This window comes from Geosmithia morbida (genome assembly GCF_012550715.1).
Source record: "Geosmithia morbida isolate 1262 chromosome Unknown scaffold_0, whole genome shotgun sequence".
Lineage (NCBI taxonomy): Eukaryota > Fungi > Ascomycota > Sordariomycetes > Hypocreales > Bionectriaceae > Geosmithia > Geosmithia morbida.
Genome location: NW_023336187.1, coordinates 1,478,448 through 1,498,882, shown reverse-complemented (window position 1 = coordinate 1,498,882; position 20,435 = coordinate 1,478,448). Strand labels below are relative to the sequence as shown.

At 56.1% G+C, this 20,435-nt stretch overlaps 6 protein-coding genes across 6 annotated transcripts; 5 read left to right on the top strand and 1 right to left on the bottom strand.

Moving 5' to 3' along the window:
• Window positions 1–1,619: 1,619 nt before the first annotated feature.
• Window positions 1,620–3,812, top strand: GMORB2_0462 (solute carrier family 40 (iron-regulated transporter), member 1; the record flags this gene model as incomplete). Its single annotated transcript, XM_035462447.1, has 6 exons — window positions 1,620–1,989; window positions 2,104–2,273; window positions 2,340–2,391; window positions 2,472–2,629; window positions 2,801–3,325; window positions 3,516–3,812. 6 exons carry the CDS (start codon window positions 1,620–1,622, stop codon window positions 3,810–3,812), a joined length of 1,572 nt encoding a protein of 523 aa, XP_035325377.1.
• A 2,057-nt stretch (window positions 3,813–5,869) lies between these two features.
• On the top strand, window positions 5,870–9,228 carry GMORB2_0461 (PDZ protein; the record flags this gene model as incomplete). The annotated part of the gene is made up of 4 exons (XM_035462446.1): window positions 5,870–6,219; window positions 6,356–6,552; window positions 6,642–8,939; window positions 9,011–9,228. 4 exons carry the CDS (start codon window positions 5,870–5,872, stop codon window positions 9,226–9,228), a joined length of 3,063 nt encoding a protein of 1,020 aa, XP_035325376.1.
• Window positions 9,229–9,826: 598 nt separating this feature from the next.
• Window positions 9,827–10,818, top strand: GMORB2_0460 (uncharacterized protein; the record flags this gene model as incomplete). Its single annotated transcript, XM_035462445.1, has 2 exons — window positions 9,827–9,850; window positions 9,922–10,818. The coding sequence occupies 2 exons, from the start codon at window positions 9,827–9,829 to the stop codon at window positions 10,816–10,818; spliced, it is 921 nt and encodes a 306-aa protein (XP_035325375.1).
• A 637-nt stretch (window positions 10,819–11,455) lies between these two features.
• GMORB2_0459 (uncharacterized protein) lies at window positions 11,456–13,633 on the top strand (the record flags this gene model as incomplete). The annotated part of the gene is made up of 4 exons (XM_035462444.1): window positions 11,456–12,326; window positions 12,389–12,840; window positions 12,900–13,520; window positions 13,574–13,633. 4 exons carry the CDS (start codon window positions 11,456–11,458, stop codon window positions 13,631–13,633), a joined length of 2,004 nt encoding a protein of 667 aa, XP_035325374.1.
• Window positions 13,634–14,085: 452 nt separating this feature from the next.
• On the bottom strand, window positions 14,086–14,583 carry GMORB2_0458 (AP-2 complex subunit sigma-1; the record flags this gene model as incomplete). Its single annotated transcript, XM_035462443.1, has 2 exons — window positions 14,086–14,485; window positions 14,552–14,583. The coding sequence occupies 2 exons, from the start codon at window positions 14,581–14,583 to the stop codon at window positions 14,086–14,088; spliced, it is 432 nt and encodes a 143-aa protein (XP_035325373.1).
• A 1,856-nt stretch (window positions 14,584–16,439) lies between these two features.
• On the top strand, window positions 16,440–20,123 carry GMORB2_0457 (Protein of unknown function (DUF2422); the record flags this gene model as incomplete). The annotated part of the gene is made up of 1 exon (XM_035462442.1): window positions 16,440–20,123. One exon carries the CDS (start codon window positions 16,440–16,442, stop codon window positions 20,121–20,123), a length of 3,684 nt encoding a protein of 1,227 aa, XP_035325372.1.
• Window positions 20,124–20,435: the final 312 nt, after the last annotated feature.

The window sequence follows — 20,435 nt, the reverse complement described above, 5'->3', positions numbered from 1 at the left end:
CACTTCTCTTCTCTCCTTGACTATTCTTTTGTCTATCCAACTTCGTCTCTTCTTTTATCCCGAGAGCCTCGTCATATCATCACCTGCTCCCCATCCTGACTGCTCGCCAAAACAATCAACGTCATCACGATGTCTGACAACGAGGCTGGAAACGAGGGACGATCCGGTGCCTGGACTGAGGCAGCCAAGGCATGTCACCATCACTCTCAACGGCTCTTTTTCTCTCCTTCTTTTCCCCTCGTCTTCTTTTCTTCTTCTCTCGTCTTCATTCACGACTATTGTAGGATGGGAATATGAAGGAATAAGAAACACAAACACCCAACATTGACACTGACACACACGCACACACACACAGCTCCAGTTCCTCCTACGTATCGTCGGTCAGTTTCGCGAAGATGGCAGGTCCATCCAATGGGACCGCCTCAACATGCCTGGGAGGACGACAAAGTCCCTGCAGAACATGTGGACCAAGATCAACAAGGAAATTTCTGCTCTCGAGGCAGAGGGTGGTGTCACTACGCCCAAGAAGGCTACACGTTTGTCTTCTCTTCTTCTCTCTCCTTCCAACCCCCTCTTTTCTGCCATGCATTCTTTTTGTTTCATGATTTTCCTCGAGAACCAAAGTCCTTTAAAAAACGGTGCAAGATCTGACAGCCTAAAGCACAGCCCGTAAGCCTCGTGCTAAAAAAGTTACTGCTCCCGCTGCAGATGGCGACGACGACGACAGCTATGTCACTCCCAAGAAGCGTAGCGGCGAAGATGGCGAGTCTTTATTTTTTTTTCTCTCCACTCTTTCTCTTTGCCTGATCAATCGTTTATTAACGTCCCTGCTCATTGCACAGCGGAAACCATATTTTGCAGCGGGAAGAAGAAGATGAAGACGGAGGACTTCAAGGACGAAGACATGCTCTAGACGGTACGGATACTGCAATGATACCCGGTTTATCCATGGTCTGAGAAAATGAGTTCGATTGAAGTACGATCTACGAGAGGAGCTTCATCGACGGCTTCAAGTTCTCTTCTCGCTCGTTTTTTTCCCCAGTCTTTCATAATGGTATCCCGTGCTGGCTAGGCTAGGATACATGATACGCACCGGGAGACAAAGTATGAACAGTCGATACTAGGAAATATTAGTCCAAGCTGGGTGGCAGGAGATTTTGGACTGAAATACTGTTATCTTTTGCTAGGAATTACATAGCTGATCAAGGGAATAGAAAACCAAAAGATAAGAAGGTAAAACACACACACATATATATATACAGCGAGAGAGAGAGAGTGTGTGTGTGAGAGAGAAATCTTGACTTTAGCATCATCTATCATACCAATTATGATGATGACTCATGAGACATGCCAACTCGGCAATAACATGGGAATAATGGACAGCATAACACGCACCAAACATGCCACGCCGGAGCCGGGGCTTTCCCATGTCGCGCCATTGTCAATTGATTCTTCCCCTTCACCCTTCCGAATCGCATTCTCAACACATACGCATTTCCCGTTCTACAATGCGGTAAGACAAGAGTTCCTCAGACCTCAATTGACGGAGGGTATAATTTTCCCATCTTGAGATATTCATCCTTTTCTTCCAGATCCTTGACTACCCCCCCCAAATCAGAATGCGCACGTCAGAGGAGGAAACTTCGCCGCTGCTGGTGAGATCCCAGTCTGGCTCCGATTCCGGACCCGGGGAGGAGCAGCATGTCCGGCAGCAGGAAGGACAAGAACAACAAGACGGAGGAGAACGAGAGGATTGGTCAATTGAGAAAAAGGCAAGACGGCTATACGTCTCACACTTCCTGTCGACGAGCAACTCGCGCGTATTCGAGTTCGGCAGCGTACTGTACCTCGCTGCCGTCTTCCCCAACACGCTTCTCCCGCTGTCGCTGTATGCCGTCGCCCGGGGGCTGGCGGCCATGTTCCTGTCGTCGACCGTGGGACGTTACATCGATACGGGGCATCGGCTTGCCGTCGTTCGGCTGTCAATTGGTTCGGGCTTCCCCAATCTTCTCTTTTGATCGTCCCTGCTCGCTACCCTCCCCCCCGGCAACGTTCCTTGACGCGATCGATCATCTAACCGTCTTGGCCTTGCCGGTCACGCAGTGCTCCAGCGTGTTGCCGTCGCGGCTTCGTGCCTAATCTTCCTCGTGCTCGTGTGCGGTGCTGTGACTTCGGACCTGGCGCGGAGCTGGTCCTTTGTCGGGCTCGTGCTCCTCTCCTGTGTTGAGAAGCTGGGCTCCATCATGAGTCTCGTGTCGGTGGAGAGGGACTGGGTATGTCATTCTTCTCCCCCTAGTCCCACCCCAAACATATAGCTGTTGCACAACGTGAACTTACAGAAAGGGCCCAAGATTGTCACCATCGCCGAGGGCCACCGCGAAGCTCTTCCCGGTAAGTGTCCATGCTGGATGTTTTGTTACCTTCTTACATCTATGATATATCTCCGATGATCTCTGACCTGAAGTCATCAGTCATGAACGCCCAGATGAGACGGATCGACCTCGTGTGTAAGCTCGTGGGCCCGTTCGCCATCGGCATCATTGACGGCTTCTCCACCGAGCTTGCCGTTGCCATCAACCTCGGCATGAATCTGCTCTCCATACCGGTAGAATACATCTTCATTGCCCAGGTTCGTCTTCTTCTTCTTCTTCTTCTTCTTCTAGCTCTTCCTCTTCCTCTTCCTCTTCCTCTTCCTCAACCTCCTCTCCTGATACCGGGAAACATGTTTCTGATGATTGAGGGGGGGGGGGGGGTATAGGTATATCGTCGAGAACCCCGACTGCAACGACGTGCAACGCAGGGCCGAGGGGATGGTCCGCACCCTCCTGCTCACGCACGGGGACCCGAGGAAGAGCAGCAGACCGACACAGGGCAGTGGCTCGTAACGGCCGGCTCCGAGCTGGTCCGCAATACGCGTCTCTACTTCCACCACCCCGCCTTCCTCCCATCCTTCTCAGGAGCCATCATGTACTTCACCGTCCTGTCATTCAGCGGCCGCATGGTGACTTACCTCATGGCCGAGGGCTACACCTCAACGCAGGTGTCGGTCGCCCGCACGCTGTCGGTGTGCGTCGAGGTCATGGCCACCTGGCTGGGGCCGTGGCTCATGGGGCGCATCGGCCCCGTGAGGGCCGGCCTGTGGTTCTCGAGCTGGCTGGCCGTCAGCCTTGCCGTGGCCGTCTCCCTCTTCTTGCTACTCGACGAATACGACGGTGGAGGCGGTGATGCGTTGCCGCCGTCATCCCTGGCTCTCGTGGTCGGAGCCATTCTTAGTCGGCCGGGATTGTGGGGGTTTGATCTATGTTCGCAGCTGCTCATACAAGATGTGAGTACACTGACCTCCTCTGTATTCGTGATTTCCTCTCCCTTCCTCCCTCCCTCTCTCTTTCTTCTTTTCCTTCCTTCCTCTTCTCTTTCTTCCTCTTGAATTTTTGTTTCTGTTCTCTTATTATCTTATTGCTTTAAAATTTTTCTTTCCTAAATATATATATATATTGACAACCAGTGGTCCAAAGGCTGTCGAGGAGTCGGATAGGGGAGCCTTCTCGATGACGGAAGCAGGCTGGCAAAACACCTTTGAGCTCATGTCCCACGTGTCCACCATGATCTGGTCCGACCCTGAGCAATTCGGCATCCCGGCCACGGCCAGTGCTGCGGCCATCATCGGAGCCTGGATCCTGTATAGCAGGTTCGTTCTGCAGCAGCGTGGACACCTGCTCCACCGGCCCGCATGCATATCTGGATCGGAGAAGTGGTGGCGACGGAGACACCAGCATGAGCAGGAGGGGGTAGTCAGACCCATCCTGCCATAATGTGATGTCGGGACTTTCTCTTATCGATTTCTATATTTCTCTCTTCCCCGATCAACGGAGATCCATTTGTCTGCTGCACTGCCGGTACAAGTTTACTAGTGATCCAATGCGCTTTCTTCTTGGTGGCAGTAAAATGTGCTCGACCCATCCGACTACTGGAGGGGATCGTGACTTGCATGTCTCACATCGGGTGCGGGCCGCAAAGTGGAAATGACGAAAGGAGAGGTGGTGGGATGTAACCAAGTCACTGTCACGAGAAGGTTGAAGACGAGACGCATTACAAGACAAAGCATGATACGGAGTGATACGGGATGCAGTATCGGACCAACCGCCATCCTCACCGTGAGGAGCAACACCTGGCCAAGGGGGTGTGTGTGGATAGTAGGGAAGCCTCGGTTCACGATATGATACAAGCAAGAGAGAGAGATCAACAGTGATATCCGACTGCGCCGGGTTTATCCCGCCTCCTCTCCTCCTGTTTGAAGTCTCGGTAATATACTTTACATGAACCATTATTGCGACATGGAGATCATGAGAGCGCGTGACAGCTCGAGGTGGTGGTGGTGGTGGTGTGGGAAGATGGGGGATGGGGGGGGGGGCAAGGCAAGCAGAGTGAGACATTGACAATGTGTGTGTGTATAAGCGGGCTGAGAGATGCTCATGTGCCCTGGTCAGCGGTCAATTATATTCAACGAATAGGACGACAGCGGGACGTATCCACCGTCACTAAGCAAGCAAGCTCAGCTTCGGTCTTGACAGCTTGTACGCGTAGATAGATGCGTAGGTATTCGTAGTCCTATTCTTCTCCTTGCCTGTCATGTTTATACTCGCAATGACATGTGGCCTGAAGAGAGAAGAGAAGGAGGGGGGGGAGGCACAAGCCAGGAGAAGATGCAAGTACAAGTGTGCAAGACAAGAGTTGTTTGGATCCAACACAGCTTGGTGCGACTTGTGAATGGTATAAAAGAAAAAAAGAAAAGATTATTACAGCCAACAGTTGTCGTCTTTGCTCCCTTTCCCTTTTATTCTTCTCCTTCGTCCAGTTTCGGATGGGTTCGACAAGGGACTGCTGTATCTAGCTCATCGGATCTGTTTAGTGTGTAACTCATGGCGATGGAGAAGGAGCAGTAAAAAAGCACTGGCCTTGGTGGTTTCGTTTCTCTCTGACGGGGGGGGGTGGGGGGATGCGGGAAGAATACGCCAGATTACATAAGCTTGGAGCCGCCCCCTCCTCCCCTCCCCCCCCCTGAAGACGCCAGTCAAGGCACAATGACGCCTCTATGGAAGCCTCAAATGGAGCCTTGCTACCTCTATAATGGGCCTGCAGGGGCCTTGCAGGTGGACTCTCCCTTAGGCTCTAGCCTCCGACTTCAAAGTAATGTACCCACAGGTACAGGCTACCTGCGTGGAGCATCTATAGCGAATATTTCCCACTAGAAGAGGCAGGCCCCTCTAGGCTTTGGCACGCCGCCGCACTATATACATACGAGTACTACGATATGTATCGAGTACGTGACGGCAACAGCTTGATGGATGGTAATCCGTATGTCTTATGATCCACACTTCTACAGATCACAGACTACCGTAGGCACTTTAGAGAGAAGGGGAAAAAAAACCGATTTGAACTTTTTTCCCCAGACCTACAACGTCCAGTCTTCAAACCTGTTACTTGTCACTTCCCTTCATTCTTCACCGTGTAATACGCTCGCCTCCCCTTCTTTTATAATTCCCCTTTTATTCTTCTCTATTCTTGTCTTCTTCTCTGTTATTTTTACTTCATCCTTCAAAGTTACAAGATCACCCTCAAACTCCTGGACTTGGGAGGGGGGCACGCACATTACATACACGCTCGTTGATTCCCTCCTCGTCCTTCACTGCGCACGGCAACGTCCTGCTTCGAGGCCCTCGCTACAGTGACTGACCACCGAAGAGGCAGCCCGACCTGCAGCCTGTCCGACGCACCAGCTCTCCTCCCTCCCGCCATCAGGTGCCTTGACTCTTACTCCTGTCCACATACCGGTGGCTTCATTACGAACTTCCTTATATAATCACCTACCATGAACGGCGCAGTAGCCGCCACGAGACGTACCAAGAGGAAGGCGTCGCCAGATGACCAGCGCGGTCCGGCACCGAAACGCCCAGTCAATGGGAAGCAGCATTCCGGAGACGATGTGGAGTTCGCCGATGTCGAGTACGAGTACGACGAGCCATCTGGTCTGAGCGACGACCTTCATACCAACCCCATCGCCTTCGCCGCCACGCCGGTCAGCCAGGGTGAATGGAGGGAGACCATCACAAAGGTCGTCCGCAATGTAGTCGCCATTCGCTTCTGCCAGACCTGCTCCTTCGACACCGAGCCCGCCCTGACGAGCGAGGCTACGGGATTCGTCGTCGATGCCGAGAGGGGGTATGTTTCGTCCACACATCTTCTTGGGTCGCCGCCGCCGCCGCCCCTGGAGGAGGACAACAAGGTGGCCCGCAGCGATGCCATGGACGGAATGGACATAGATGACTGACGTATACGCGATTTCCCCGTTTACTAGGTACATCATGACGAATCGCCACGTCGTCGGCGCCGGTCCCTTCTGGGGTCATCTCTTGTTCGATAACCACGAAGAGGTCGATTGCTACGCCGTCTACCGCGACCCCGTCCACGATTTCGGTATCCTGAGATACGACCCCAAGGCCATCAAGTACATGACCGTTGATGGCCTGGACCTCAGGCCTGACCTCGCACAAGGTAGGTGGCCCCCCCCAAACTGGCCGACACGACGCCACGCTACATACATACATGCTACGCATTGTACTGACCCACCTCGTGCTCCATAGTCGGTGCCGAGATTCGCGTTGTCGGTAACGACGCCGGAGAGAAGCTGAGCATCCTCTCGGGTATCATCAGCCGACTCGACCGCAACGCCCCCGAGTACGGCGAAGGGTACAGCGATTTCAACACGTGCTACTACCAGGCCAACGCCTCGGCCAGCGGCGGTAGCAGCGGCAGTCCCGTCGTCAGCAGCGATGGCTCAGCCGTCGCCCTCCAGGCCGGTGGTCGCTCGGACGGAGCCTCGACCGACTACTTCCTACCCCTCGATCGCCCTCTTCGCGCGCTCAGGTGCATCCAGGAGGGCAAGCCCGTCACGCGAGGTGACATCCAGTGCCAGTTCCTCCTCAAGCCCTTTGATGAGTGCCGCAGGTTGGGTCTCACCCCGGCCTGGGAGGAAGCCGTGCGCAAGGAGTTCCCCAAGGAGACCAACATGCTCGTCGCCGAGATCATCCTCCCCTCAGGCCCGTCGCACACCAAGATTGAGGAGGGCGACATCCTGATCCGGGTCAACGGACAGCTCATCACCCAGTTCCTTCGTCTCGACGACGTACTCGACTCCAACGTCGGCAACACCATAAGCCTCCTCCTGCAGCGCGGCGGCCAGGATGTCGAGGTCGAGATCGAGGTCGGCGACCTCCACGCCATCACCCCCGACCGCTTCGTCACCGTCGCCGGCGGAAGCTTCCACAACCTGTCGTACCAGCAGGCGCGTCTCTACGGCGTTGCCGTCCAGGGCGTCTTCCTCTGCGAAGGTGCCGGGTCCTTCAGGTTCAAGAACCACGACCACGGATGGATCATCCAGACCATCGACCACAAGCCGGTGCCCAACCTCGACGCCTTTATCGAGGTGATGAGGGCCATCCCCGACAAGGCCCGCGTGGTGGTGACGTCCAAGCACCTGCGCGATCTGCACACCCTGAACACCACCGTCATCTACATCGACCGCCACTGGACCTCCAAGATGAAGCTGGCCGTCCGCAACGACGTGACGGGTCTCTGGGACTTTAGCGACCTGGGCGACGCGCTACCGCCCGTACCGCCCGCGCGCAGGTCGGCCTCATTCATCGAGCTGGACCACGCGCCCTCGCCCGGCATCGCCGACCTGGTCCACAGCTTTGTTCACATCGACTGTTCGATGCCGCTCAAGCTGGACGCGTTCCCCAAGAGCCGCCGGGCAGGCATGGGCCTCGTCATCGACGCCGACAAGGGCCTCGTGCTCGTGTCGCGGGCCATTGTGCCGTATGACCTGTGCGACATCACCGTCACCATTGCCGACTCGGTCATCATCGAGGGCAGGGTCGTGTTCCTGCATCCGCTGCAGAACTACACGATTGTGCAGTACGACCCGTCCCTGGTCGATGCCGACGTCAAGACCCCTCGACTGAGTGACAGCCACCTCAAGCAGGGTGCCAAGACGCACTTCCTCGGCCACAACAGGGTCGGTCAGGTGGTGCACGGATCGGCGACGGTGACGGAGATAACGGCCGTGGCGATCCCGGCCAACTCGGGTGCCCCGCGCTACCGAGCCATCAACGTCGATGCCATCACCATCGACAGCAACCTCGGCGCCACGTGCAACAGCGGCGTGCTGACCGCCGAGGATGGTACCGTGCAGGCCTTGTGGCTGTCGTACCTGGGAGAGCGTTCCCCCTGCAGCCAGCGCGACGAGGAGTACTACCTGGGCGTCGGCACACCCACCCTGCTCCCGGTGCTGTCGGCCATCCAGAGGGGCGAGAAGCCCTCCCTGCGCATCCTGTCAGTCGAGCTGCGGTCCGTGGCCATGTCCCAGGCCACAGTCATGGGCGTGTCGGACGAGTGGATCCGCAAGGTGACCGAGGCCAACCCGTCGCACCACCAGCTCTTCATGGTCAGCAAGCGCACGTTTGAGCGCGTCAACCATCCCGTGTCCCTGATGGAGGGCGACATCGTCCTGACGCTCAACGGCAAGGTGTGCACCACCATCTCCGACTTCGACGTCATGTACACGCACGAGCTGCTCGACGCCGTCATCGTGCGCAAGTGCCAAGAGCTGCACCTCCAGCTGCCCACCGTCTCGACGGACGATATAGAGACGGATCACGCCGTTTCGCTGTGCGGCGCCATCTTCCATCGCCCCCACCAGGCCGTCCGCCAGCAGATCAGCAAGCTCCACAGCGAGGTGTACGTCTCTTCCTGCTTCCGCGGCTCGCCCGCATACCTCTATGGCGTCACGTCGACGAATTTCATCACGGCCGTGAATGGTGTCGATACGCCTGATATGGTCTCGTTCGTTCGTGAGACGAGAAAGATTCCGGATAACACTTGTATGTTCTCTCTTCCTCCTCATCCCCTTTCTCAAAAGATTGATTACTGACTCTGCCCTTTTTATTATCAGACTTCCGCATGAAGGCCGTAACATTCGACTCAGTACCCTGGATGATTACCATGAAGAAGAATGACCACTACTTCCCCACCGTCGAGTGGATCAAGGATACGGAGCAGTCGGGCAGGTGGAGGAGAATCACGTACGAGGGCAAAGAAGTGTTTGATGGTGAGGCAACGGACGGGGTGCCTGTTGCGCCTGCGGCGGATGATGCAGAATCGGCAGAATAGAATTTTTTTTTTCTCTAGTGCATATTTTTGATGCTGTTTAATTCTTTGGCTCCGAATGCCATTCACATAAAATAGAATCATTTGCGACGACCATGAAAGGGAAGGTTTCGCCTTTCTAAGATGATGGGAATGTCGACTATTGCTGACAAGGACGCCTGCCTCTAAGATGACGTACATGTAGTGGGGCTACCAAGCAGGAGTCGGTTTTACGGTGGCACCTTGGAGAGAGCCTAGAAAAGCTGCAATTATCCGGATTTTTTTAGTTTTTTCAAGAGTCTAGATTTTCATACATGCGTATAAAAGCGCAACAAGGTACGTACTAATATCGGTTGTATTGAGTTATTGCAGCCTTTTCGGATTCTCCCTCAGGTGCCACCGTATCGGCTGGCCATTTGTGCCCCGCAGACGAGGACGAACCGCGCGAGCTCTCTCGTCTCGCCATCTCCTCTCCCCGAGACACCAACAAAAAACAAAAAAAGGTAAAAATAATAACCGCCGATTCCTCCTAAGTGCATTCTGATTTTCGTATATTCTTTTCCTTTGCTGTCTACCAGGTCACAGAACCCATTCTTCCCGATACGAAACACTCCATCTCGACATGGCGCCAGGAGCAGGCTACACTGTACGTCCCCCTTCCCCTCCCATGGTGGCCCTAGGTAGTAGTAATACTAACGTCTCTGACCACAAAACCAGACGAAGCTCAAGGTGCAGCTGAAGCTGGCCATCTCCCGCCTCCGCATGATTCAACAGCGCGACGAGCAGCTAGGCAAGACGGCGCGACGGTCGATGGCGCAGCTCCTGGAGGCGGGCAAGGTGGACTCTGCGACGATCCGCGTCGAGAACATCATCCGGAGCGACATAATCACGGAGCTTCACGAGATCCTAGAACTATATTGTGAGCTCCTCCTCGCTCGCGCCGGACTGCTGGACGCGCCGACGTGCGACCCCGGCCTCGAGGAGGCAGTCAAGAGTATCATCTACGCGGCGCCCAAGACGGAGATTAAGGAGCTGAACGTCGTGCGGAACCTGCTGGCCGACAAGTTCGGCAAGGAGTTTGCCCTGGCCGCCATGGATAACTCGGATGGGAGGGTCAACGAGAAGGTTATCCGCAAGCTCAGCGTCGAGCCGCCCAGGCCCGAGCTGGTGCAGGGATATCTCGAGGAGATTGCCAGAGCGTATGGCGTCGACTGGCCGAAGCGCAAGGCTGTTACGCCGCCGCCGGCGCCTGAGTTCGACGACGGCGACGACGAGCCTTCTGGCGGAGAAACAGTCAAGAATAAGAGAAATGCAGCGGAGGAAGAGGCGGAGGAGGAGGCATCGTCAGCAGCAGCAAAGGGTACGACGCGACCAGCCGTCTCCAGCACACCTAGCAAGAAGAAGACCAGCTTTGACGTCGGTCCGGCTAGTCCGCTAACTGTCACGCCACCGAGGATGACGACGGATAATGTGCATCCAAAGGTCACGCTTGGGTCGGTGGAGATCAAGCCCTCGGACAAGGCGCCGCAGGTACGGAAGAAGAGCGAGCCGGAGGGGTCTGTGCCCGAGATTGGTGATTTGGAGAGACGGTTTGCTGCTCTCAAGAGGGGTTAGGTGCTTGGCCGAGGGCGGGGGAGTATATTTTCTCTGTTTCCTGTTCTTCATGGGGTAAAATGGCGTTTTCCTTCATATGTATATCTCTACTATACTCATTCTCGAGCAACGTGGATCGAGTGTATTGGTCATCTTGCCATCTTTTCTTTCGTCCTGACTGTCCTGTTGGATGGCAAGGGGCCTGATCAAGAACAAGAAACTGCACATTCATATGCACATGGCATCCTCTTAGGGGCGATCTCGCCGCCACTGCCACCTGCAGTAGTTCGGTGTTTGTAGCTGTTGCTCACATGGGTGTGCACTAATGTGCAGCTGTTCAACAGCTGCTTGTGTTTTTTTATCCCAAAAGCAAACGGCGGAACGGGAGTAGAGTCCGTTCAGAGTCATAGATGGTATCGGTTAGGGTGGGGGAAAGGGAAATCGGAGGCTCTCTCCTTCCATCCTCACCCTTCACACCGTGCGTTTGCGCTTTCCCCCCTCTCTTCGACCTCCCCTTTCGTCAGCCACAGAGCATTCGTGCTCGTCATCTTTCCTTGCCCTCCCCCCTTTCTATACTCACTCGACCAACCAGCCGGAGTACGGATCCGATAAGATGTCCCCGAAAGATCCTCACCCAATCAAGCCATGGCCCGTCAGCATGGACAGCAAAGGCATAGTCCTCGAGACTGTCAACAGCGTTGTCGGCCTGAGCGGTGTCCGTGACGTCCCCGACCTCGGCCAGCTGAGGCAGGACACGCTCGACAAGAAGATTGAAGCTTGTCGAAAGCAACTCACGGACCGCCTCGCCGCATCCATCTACACCCTGTGGCTGCAGGATCAGATTGTGCGGCCCAAGAAGGCAGGCCACTCCACCGAGAGGTACTGCTACGTGTTGGCATCGTTTGGCTTGCCACTCTGGAGGGTCTGTTTCATCTGGAGTGACTGCTCAGAGTACACCCTTGGAGAAGAAAGGGACGAACGCGAGGCAGCTCGGATAGAGGATGGACTGGCCGAGGTCACTGAGCAGATCAAGGCGTACTTTGAGGTACCGGCCGTTCCCAAAGCGGATGACAAGGTGGCCGACACTGCCAGACCTACCACAACACTTCCCAGCAGGCCTGTAAGCAGGACAAGGTCCAAGAGGCCGTCCAAGAGAGCCAGAAGGTCAAGACTTGCGAATAGGCCCAAGTCAGCTAGCAAGCCTTCTGGAACGCCTTCAGACAGGCATTACAGAGCAGCAAACGCGTTGTTGAGTTATGAGAACCTTATCGATCTGGTCGCGAGCGAGCGTCTCAGGCCTGAAAGGCTGTCCTTTGACAACTCTGGTCATTTTCTCGAGTCCGCAGTTGCTGATGATCTCGAGCCAGTCGACAATGACGATGACCACGGGCCCTCGCCTAAACGGGACACGCGCGAGGACGAAGACCTGCAGGATCGTGGTACACATAGACGGCCATCGGAAGACCATCCTCAAGGCGTTGCCATATCCCTTCCACGACTGTACTCCTGCGACAGATGCCATCAAGGTGGTATGTACTATTCGGGATATATCCTCAGCAGTTTACAACCGGAGCTGACGCGGGCCGCTCAGGCCACAATACACGCGACTGTCCATCTGGGTGGGATCTGCCTATGTATGAAGCGCCCGGCTGGTGGTACCGGTGCGGCATGTGCGGTATGGAAAGCCATCGCTTTACTCAAGGCTGTCCTGGTGTGGACTATGGGCGCCTCACCACAACAGAAACATTCTCCACGCCGTCTGATGGCCATGGCGACCTTCAGGAGGAGTCTCGGGCATTCCTGGCCAGGAACCCCCAGGGATGGCCCAGCACTGACGGAGACCTGGAGATAGACCACGAGGCGGACACCCTTCCCCGCCGGCGCTCAGCTCGTAAACGACGAGGCAGTGCACCAGAGCGTACGTCCAAGAAGCAAAAGACTAAGCACAGTGAAGAACAGCCTCGTGGCCTGAGTTACGTTTCTAGGGAGTCCGTTGCAGGTTTCCCCATGTTTCCAGATGATGGATTCGATATGTGGAAACACGTGAGTCTACTCAGTATATGCAGTTCGTCTCCTTTTTCCAAGTGGCTAACCAGCACTAGGAGGACGGCGGGCCTCTTGATGAGGGCCAAGACCCTCCCAACTTGCAGATGAGGCGTGCAGGGGTGGTCGCTAGTCTCGATGTCGACAGTCTTTTGCTGGAAATCGACAATGAAATGACCACAGCAGTGCCGGCACAGCAGAACGTCCGCGCTAGATCAAGGCTATCAACTCATCCTCTCGAAGTCGGACCACCACCAAAGTGCCGAGAAAGGCTTGACAACGAGACACCGGTCATCAGCGCTGAACCCACGAGCGCTCTGAGCTCTCGGGGCGGACAAGAAAGCGACGCTAAGGAAGTTTGGGGCAAGCAATTCACTGACGCCCTCTCCGTTGAAGATCCATACATCTGCCCACCTCCTCATGAGCCACTAGAGAATATCGAGCTTCTCGTCACAGAGAAATCATTGCACGGGGAGCGGCCGTATCATCCCCATGTCTTGTCTCTCTTCGGGGGAAAGGTCAATGCGTGGGTGAAGAAGGCTAGAAGACTGCGCGCCATCGACTTTTGGGAGTTTACTAGCGAGAATACCAGCGAGGACATAGGCAGCGAGCTTCCGGGAGCCGAAGTCGATGGCTATGAAAGCGTCGGGGATTGCGTTGATGTTCAGGTCAAAGCCAAGGTAAGGGGCCCACGAGGCAAACGACGAGGGCGGATATTGATCGACGTGCATAGGACACCTCCCTGATGGAAATGATTGAGCTCTTCGATGTACCCGGAGTCGCTGCGGCCTAAGCCCCGGTTTCTAGGCTACAATCAGGACGGTAAACGGGGTATGAAATCTGGTAGATATGTGGAAATGCACACATGGCATGCGAGGGGCCGCTTCGAATTGATGTCGAGAGGATTGCGGCATTGCTAGGAGCTTTGCGTCGACAGATTCATATTGCTAGTAACATATCAAGACAAAGATTGCTGAGACTATTTCCAGCTCAAGCCATGCACGGCAACAAGCCGGCATTGTTTTCTTGCGATCGAAGCCTCTCTCAAACGCCCAGACGCCCAAACGCCCAAACACCCAGATGACCTTGTGATGGTACTTGCCGTGTCACGTAACGCCGTCCCGCCGTGTGTGAATGGGGGTCGGGAGATATGAAATGTGGAAAAGAAAATGGAAAGAAGTGAGGTTGGAAATGCTTGCGCTGCAGTATCATGGTCGCGAACCGCGGTGACAGGTGCGGTGAAGTCTACTCAAGCTTATCGAGGTGCTCCAGGCGAGTGAGGACGACCTGCTTGCTCGTCTCCTCGATCTCGCCGGCGAGGAAGACCTCGTCGAGGATGGCGTAGACCTTGTAGAAGTTGAAGACGAGGTCGAGCTCGCACACGTTTCCGAAGAAGGCGTCGAGGACCTCGACGAAGAAGTGGATGGCCTCGAGGTAGGCCAGCTCGTTGTCGTTCGTGTCGACGCAGGCGCAGAAGAAGAGGCCTGCGTAGCGGCGATAGACGATCTTGTTGGTGCGGAACTCGACAAAGTTGGACTGGTACTTCTGATCTCGGGGGGCGACGAGCCGATGGACCTCACCCTTGAGCTTGACCTTGTGGTCGTCGCTATAGGGGGCGTACCACTTTGCTAGACGGGTCTTGCCCCTAGAGCAAAGGGGAGCGTTAGTCTGGGTGAATGGAGAGGAATGGAAGAGAGAGAAGAAGGCTTACTGTCTGTTTTGGATGAGGATGAAGGATAGCATGATGGTGTTGGGAGAGCTGGTTGAGTGGATGTGTATATGTGGATGTGTGTGCGTGTGTGTTGTATGATGTCGTCTCGTCAATATGGCCGTGTTTCTCCTAACTGAAGATTTGGGGGGGGGGGAGGGATGGATGGATAAAGAGGCAGAGGCAGCGCACCGGAATGGGCGGTGGATCATTAGTATTACCGGCTGAATATGATCAGTCGGGGTCCAGGGTGAGCGAGGTTGGAACGAACCACCACATTGGGGATGAGCACTGTTGGCATCTATCAACGAAGAAGAAGAGAAACGGGGGTAATGGGGATAGATTGGTTTACAAAAAAAGAAAACACCCAATCTGACCTTTGTTGAATCTGGAAGCCATCATGTATTGAATTATTAGACGAATACTGGCCCAGCAGATGGCCTACTCTTATTCTCTCTACAGATTACCTCAGAGTGCAATATTCATATATATGGGCTTCATCCACAACCTCATTCTACCACATGATATGACCAGTTGAAATAAACCAACGAAACCGAACCCCCGGTGGTAACTCCCGTCTCTGGACAGCCAAGGATTTTCGGGTCTAGCAAAATATCCTGCTGCGTGAAGTTATCCAGTCACAAAATCCGGCACTCTGTCTCATATGCACAATACCTGACCACGAAGCATGCCTCGGGCCCATTGGGTCCGCCATATCCTAGCACCACGCGCCGTGCCCCCCCCTCCCATCCGATCTATCCAGCGGCGACGACACCATGCAGAAGCCAGTGAGCAGGAACAGGTCAAGCTGGGCCGGCGTAGCATCGGGAATCACGGGAGCCTCAGAGCTGGATACGTACCCGTACACCAACGTACCCGTACACGATGGCATGGTGCTTCTCAGCGGTCATGGACCGTCTACGTCTCCCTTCCCAGCCTCAGGCCGGTTACGGCGGCAGTCGAGGAGTCGAGAAGAAAGGGCTTCGTCTTCTTGGCATCGAATCTCTTCTTTAAAAGAGGTTTGGTGGCCGGTTTTGCATGTGATACGGCCAGAGATGGTGTCATGGTATTACAGCAGATTATTATGTAAGGCGGACTCGACTACGAAATGGTCAAGTCCGACGTGAGATAAACAACCAAGTATTTGACATCCTATAACATGCATTCCACCTTTTACCTGACTTGACTATACTCTGCTGCCATCACTCGTTCTGAACATGTAACCCACGGTAACTCTACTTGCCTCTCTGCTCATCGCCTGCGCTCGATTTATCCTCGTGGTCACGCTTGCGTCGAATTCGGATCCGACAAGAACATCTCTGCTTTGGACTGTCAACCCGGAAACAAACAGAAAATATGGCACTTATGCCGACTTCGATATATTAGTTCTTACTACGGAGTATTAGATCTAATAAGGATATCTCTACTCCGTACTCTTGACCGTTGACCCGGGGAAGATAAGAAGAGATATGACAGCTCATTATATAATCCTTCTCTATTTTAGTCTCTTCTACAGCCTCTTGTTAATCCCGACTTAATTAATATCACCAGCGGATATCCGCTATTATGCATTTTCCCTCAGATGAGGGAAGGTATATTATCTGACCAGATGGCATCATTCATGGTGTTGAAGACATATGAACGCCACCCTTCGTTGACCTGTTTCCAAGTATATGGCTGTTAAATCGTGCCGGTCCAATCTCCAGTTTGCAATCCTTGCTCTCTCACCTCCCACTCCTGGCACATAGATACCCCACACATCCTCCCCCCCCCTCCCTCCCTCCACGGATAACCATGATCAGTATTGCTGTCCTGCCGACTGGGAACGGGCGAGGACTGCTCCCGACAACGACGACGACGAAGACGAAGACGACACGACGACGGCAACGTCATGACGCTGTCAGCACATCTGACGCGCCTGTGCCGCATCCTCTGGGGTGACTGGCAGACCAACGAGCTGTGGCAGCGCACCGCCAAGGCCACAATCGGGTGCATGGTCACGCTCATCGTGTCCATCATCCCCGGTGTGGTTGCCGTGTACGGCGCCAACACGTACCTGATCCCCTTCGTGGCCGTCTTCTCGAGCCCGGCCCACCGCACGGCCAAGCTGGTGGAGCTTCTGCTGCTGGTCCTCCTGGGGTCGCTGGTGGGCATCGCGTGGTCCCTGCTGGGGCTGTACCTCTCGACGCTGGCGGTGAGCGCGCACTTGTCGTCCACGATCCGCGCCCTCTTCTTCCTGGTCGTGGTGCTGGTGCACGGCTTCGTGCGGTCGTCGACCCCGCGACTCTTCGTGTCCGTGTGGCTGCTGCTCGTCTCGTCGGCCACGGTGCTCATAGGGAGCGCGACCAGGCCGTCCCTGTCCGTCTTCACGAGCATCTACTACCCCATCCTCACCGGCGCCGCCATCGTCCTCTTCGTCAACATCTCCATATTCCCCGAGATGTCCAGCAGCTACCTCGGCTCCGCCATCATCGAGACCCTCGCCGACACGGTGCACACCGTCGATCGCGCAACGTACTGGTTCGTCACGCCGGGCGGCGACTCGGCCGAGGCGAAGAAGAAGCAGGCCGAGGCTAGGGCCAGGGATAGGGAGAAGAGCAGCAACAGGAAGAAGACCTGGCTGCGCTCCTTCCTCGCCGACTTCCCTAACCCCTTCAAGAACACGGCCAACAAACGCGCCGCCGAGCTGGCCGCCGCCCGCCCCGCCGCCAACCTGACCACCCTGGCCGGCCTCACCGGCCAAAAGGCCAAGATGCGTGCCGCTCTTCTCAAGTGCGGTGCCGCCCAGGACGAGGTCAACTTCGAGTACTCCATCTCCCCCCTCCCCCCTTACCTCCTCAAGCCCGTCAGCAAGCGCTACATGCAGAGCCTCGTCGAGAACGCCGTCACCATCATCGGTGCGTGCGAGAACAAATACGTCCTGCTCAACGCGGCTCGCGATGCCGACAAGGGTCCACCCGCCCGGCCCGTGCGCAGCAACAGCCAGGCCACCGCTCCCCTCGGCGCTCTGCAGGTGATCGCGCACGACGAAAGCGACGAGAACAGGATAGACATGGTGAAGCCGCTGCGGGAGATTGAGTCCGCAGATGCAGACCTCCTCGAGCCACTGATCCAGTGCCTGCGCCGTCCGGTCGAGGAGTTCCGCGAGGCCCTGGACGAGGCCGCCTTCCTCGTCATGACGTGCATAGCATACTGCTACGACGCGCCCCAGGTCCCGCTAGGTGCTCAGAAGCCCGCGGGTATCATGGTCGAGGAGGTTGACCTGCGCATAGGCAAATTCACCGATGCGCTCGCGCGCTTCGACGAGCGCTCCGCATCGGAGCTCAAGATGGCTGCCATGGGCGAGGCGGGCCAGGGCATCGACCTGATGCCCCGCATGGAGACATTCCTCCTGTCCTCGTTCCTTCTGGGCTTCCGTCAGGCCGCCACGCATGTGCTGCACATGCTCCATCACTCCAGGCAGCTTGTTGACCAGAGGAGGAAGCGCCACGACCGGTCCAGGTTCTGGCTCCCCCATTACGCTGATATCGGCCTCTGGCTCTCCACGGCCGGCGAGATGGACCACAGCGTGCTCCCCGAGAATGCGCGCAAAGAGGTGCGCACCGGGAAGAAGAGCAAGCCGGTAGTAGAGCCTTCCTCCTCCGAGGAGCCCTCGCCCAGCGGCTCGCAGCGTGGGGACGTCCAAGACGAAGGGAACAGTGCCGAAGCCTCGCCACCTGACCGGCGCCGAGTAGCGATCCGTGATACCCCAAAGCCTCCTAGACCGCAACCCACGAAAGCCGCGTCAGCTAGACGGAGACGTCCATGGATCCCAAGAACGGTGGCCGCGCTGAGAGAGGGCTTGGCCGACGCGCTCGAATGGGCCCAGCATTCGGACGACCTCATGTACGCTGTGAAGCTGGCGATAGCCGTCATGGCCGTCAGCTGGCCGTCGTTTGTGCCGTCGTGCAGGACCTGGTACGCCGATGTGCACGGGATATGGGCCCCCCTGCAGCTGGTGCTCGTCTTCGAGGTGTCGATTGGCACGTCCATCTTCATCGTGCTGGTGCGTCTGTTTGGCGTCGTCTTCGGGTGCGTGATGGGGTACCTGTCATACGAGATCAGCGGGGGCAACCGCATAGGCATGGCGGCGGCGATGCTGCTCGGCATCGTGCCGTCGTCATACATCCAGCAGGGCACGCGGTACGTCAAGGCGGGCATAATCTCCATCACGTCCATGTGCGTGGTGGCGCTGACGGCCATGAACCAGTCTGGCACGGCTTACGAGAACTTTTACAAGCGCCTCTCAGCCTTCCTCATCGGCTCCGTGGTCGCCATCGTCGTCGAGATGGCCGTCTACCCCGTGCGCGCGCGGGACAGCCTGGTCGAATCGCTGTCGACGGTGGTACGGCAGGTACAGAACATGCAGGCGGCCATGTCGGTCGGCATCGACGGCCCGCAGAAGCCCGACCTGCAGTCCCCGGCGCTGTACTCCCGCTTCCAGCGCGCGCGCGGCAAGGCCAAGGCGTCACTGACGGCGGCCGAGACCTTCCTCCCGTTCTGCCTCAACGAGCCGCGCCTCAAGGGCAGCTTCAAGCCCCTGGAGCCCGTGTACCGCGAGATCGTCTACGTGCTGCACCAGATCATCGACCGGCTCCAGGACATCATGGCCCTGCGCAAGGCGTACGGTTCGTCCCTCCTCGAGGACCTCAACGCCCACGTCTACGCGTACCGTCGCAACGTGTCGGCCGCCAACATGCTCGTCCTCTTCTCCGTCAACGAGGCCCTGACCACCTGGCTGCCCCTCCCGCAGCTCATGCCGTCCATGCGCCTCGCCCAGCAGCGCCTCATCGACCGCGTCCGCCAGGTCCTCGAGGACAAGGACCTGTCCTCCCAGATCCGCGGGGATGACGACGACGGCACCGGTGCTGCCAGCAGCACCTTTGTCACCCGTCTCAGCTTCCTAGCGTGGAACGCCAACGCAGCGGGCTACATAGAGGTCATCGAGTACCTGGAGGAGCTCGTCGAGCTGACAAAGCTGCTCGTGGGCGTCAACGCCTTCCGCAGCGGCCTGCTCGAGAAGCCGCGGTACAAGGACTACGTCGACCAGGCCAGGTCAGATCGCAGGGCAGCGGGAGGTCTACCGGAGCTCACCCAGTCCAAGAGCGCGCCCGCAGAGATGCCCCCGGATGTTGACGATGGCGGCACCTGGCCTGCTCACGTCGTGCCCGCCGCCGCGGACCAAATCCCCCTAAGGCGCATGGCCACGACCACGGCTGCAATGGAAACTCCGCAGTATACTAGCACTACCACTACTAGGACTGCCACCGCCAGCACGGGCATCAGCACGGGTACCAACGCCGACGTAAGGAGTCGTCACTCGTCTACAGCCGCTGCCGCTGCTGAGGGAACAACTCCACTTTCGGTACCTCTACAGCAGCAGCAGCACGAGGAGGAGGAGAATGCCGTAGTAGATGATGAAGAGTTTACGGACGACGAACTCCCCATGAGTCTACGCAGAGTCGGGACCAGACTGCGCAGGGAGAGCACGGCGCTTAGGAAGCGAGGCTACTCTATCAACAGGAGGATGACATGATGTTGAGATCTCTAGAAGCATACGAGGAGTTGTCATTTCGTTCAGCATCTTGTTCGCAGTCAGTTGTCTTTATTATACCCAGAGTTATTTCTTTTTTTTTGGATGTTTTCTTGACATGATTTCGTGTTCCCGGGGCGACGTGACCCAAAAAATAAGAATGAAGTATAAAAGAAAAAAGAGAATAAAGAGAGACAAAGAGGTCGGAACAGCTTGTTCTCATTCCAATAATGGTATTATCCAACGCATACAAATTTGATTGTTCTTTACCCAAAAAAAATACCCTGGACTCCGGGTGAAAAACAAAGTTGTCCA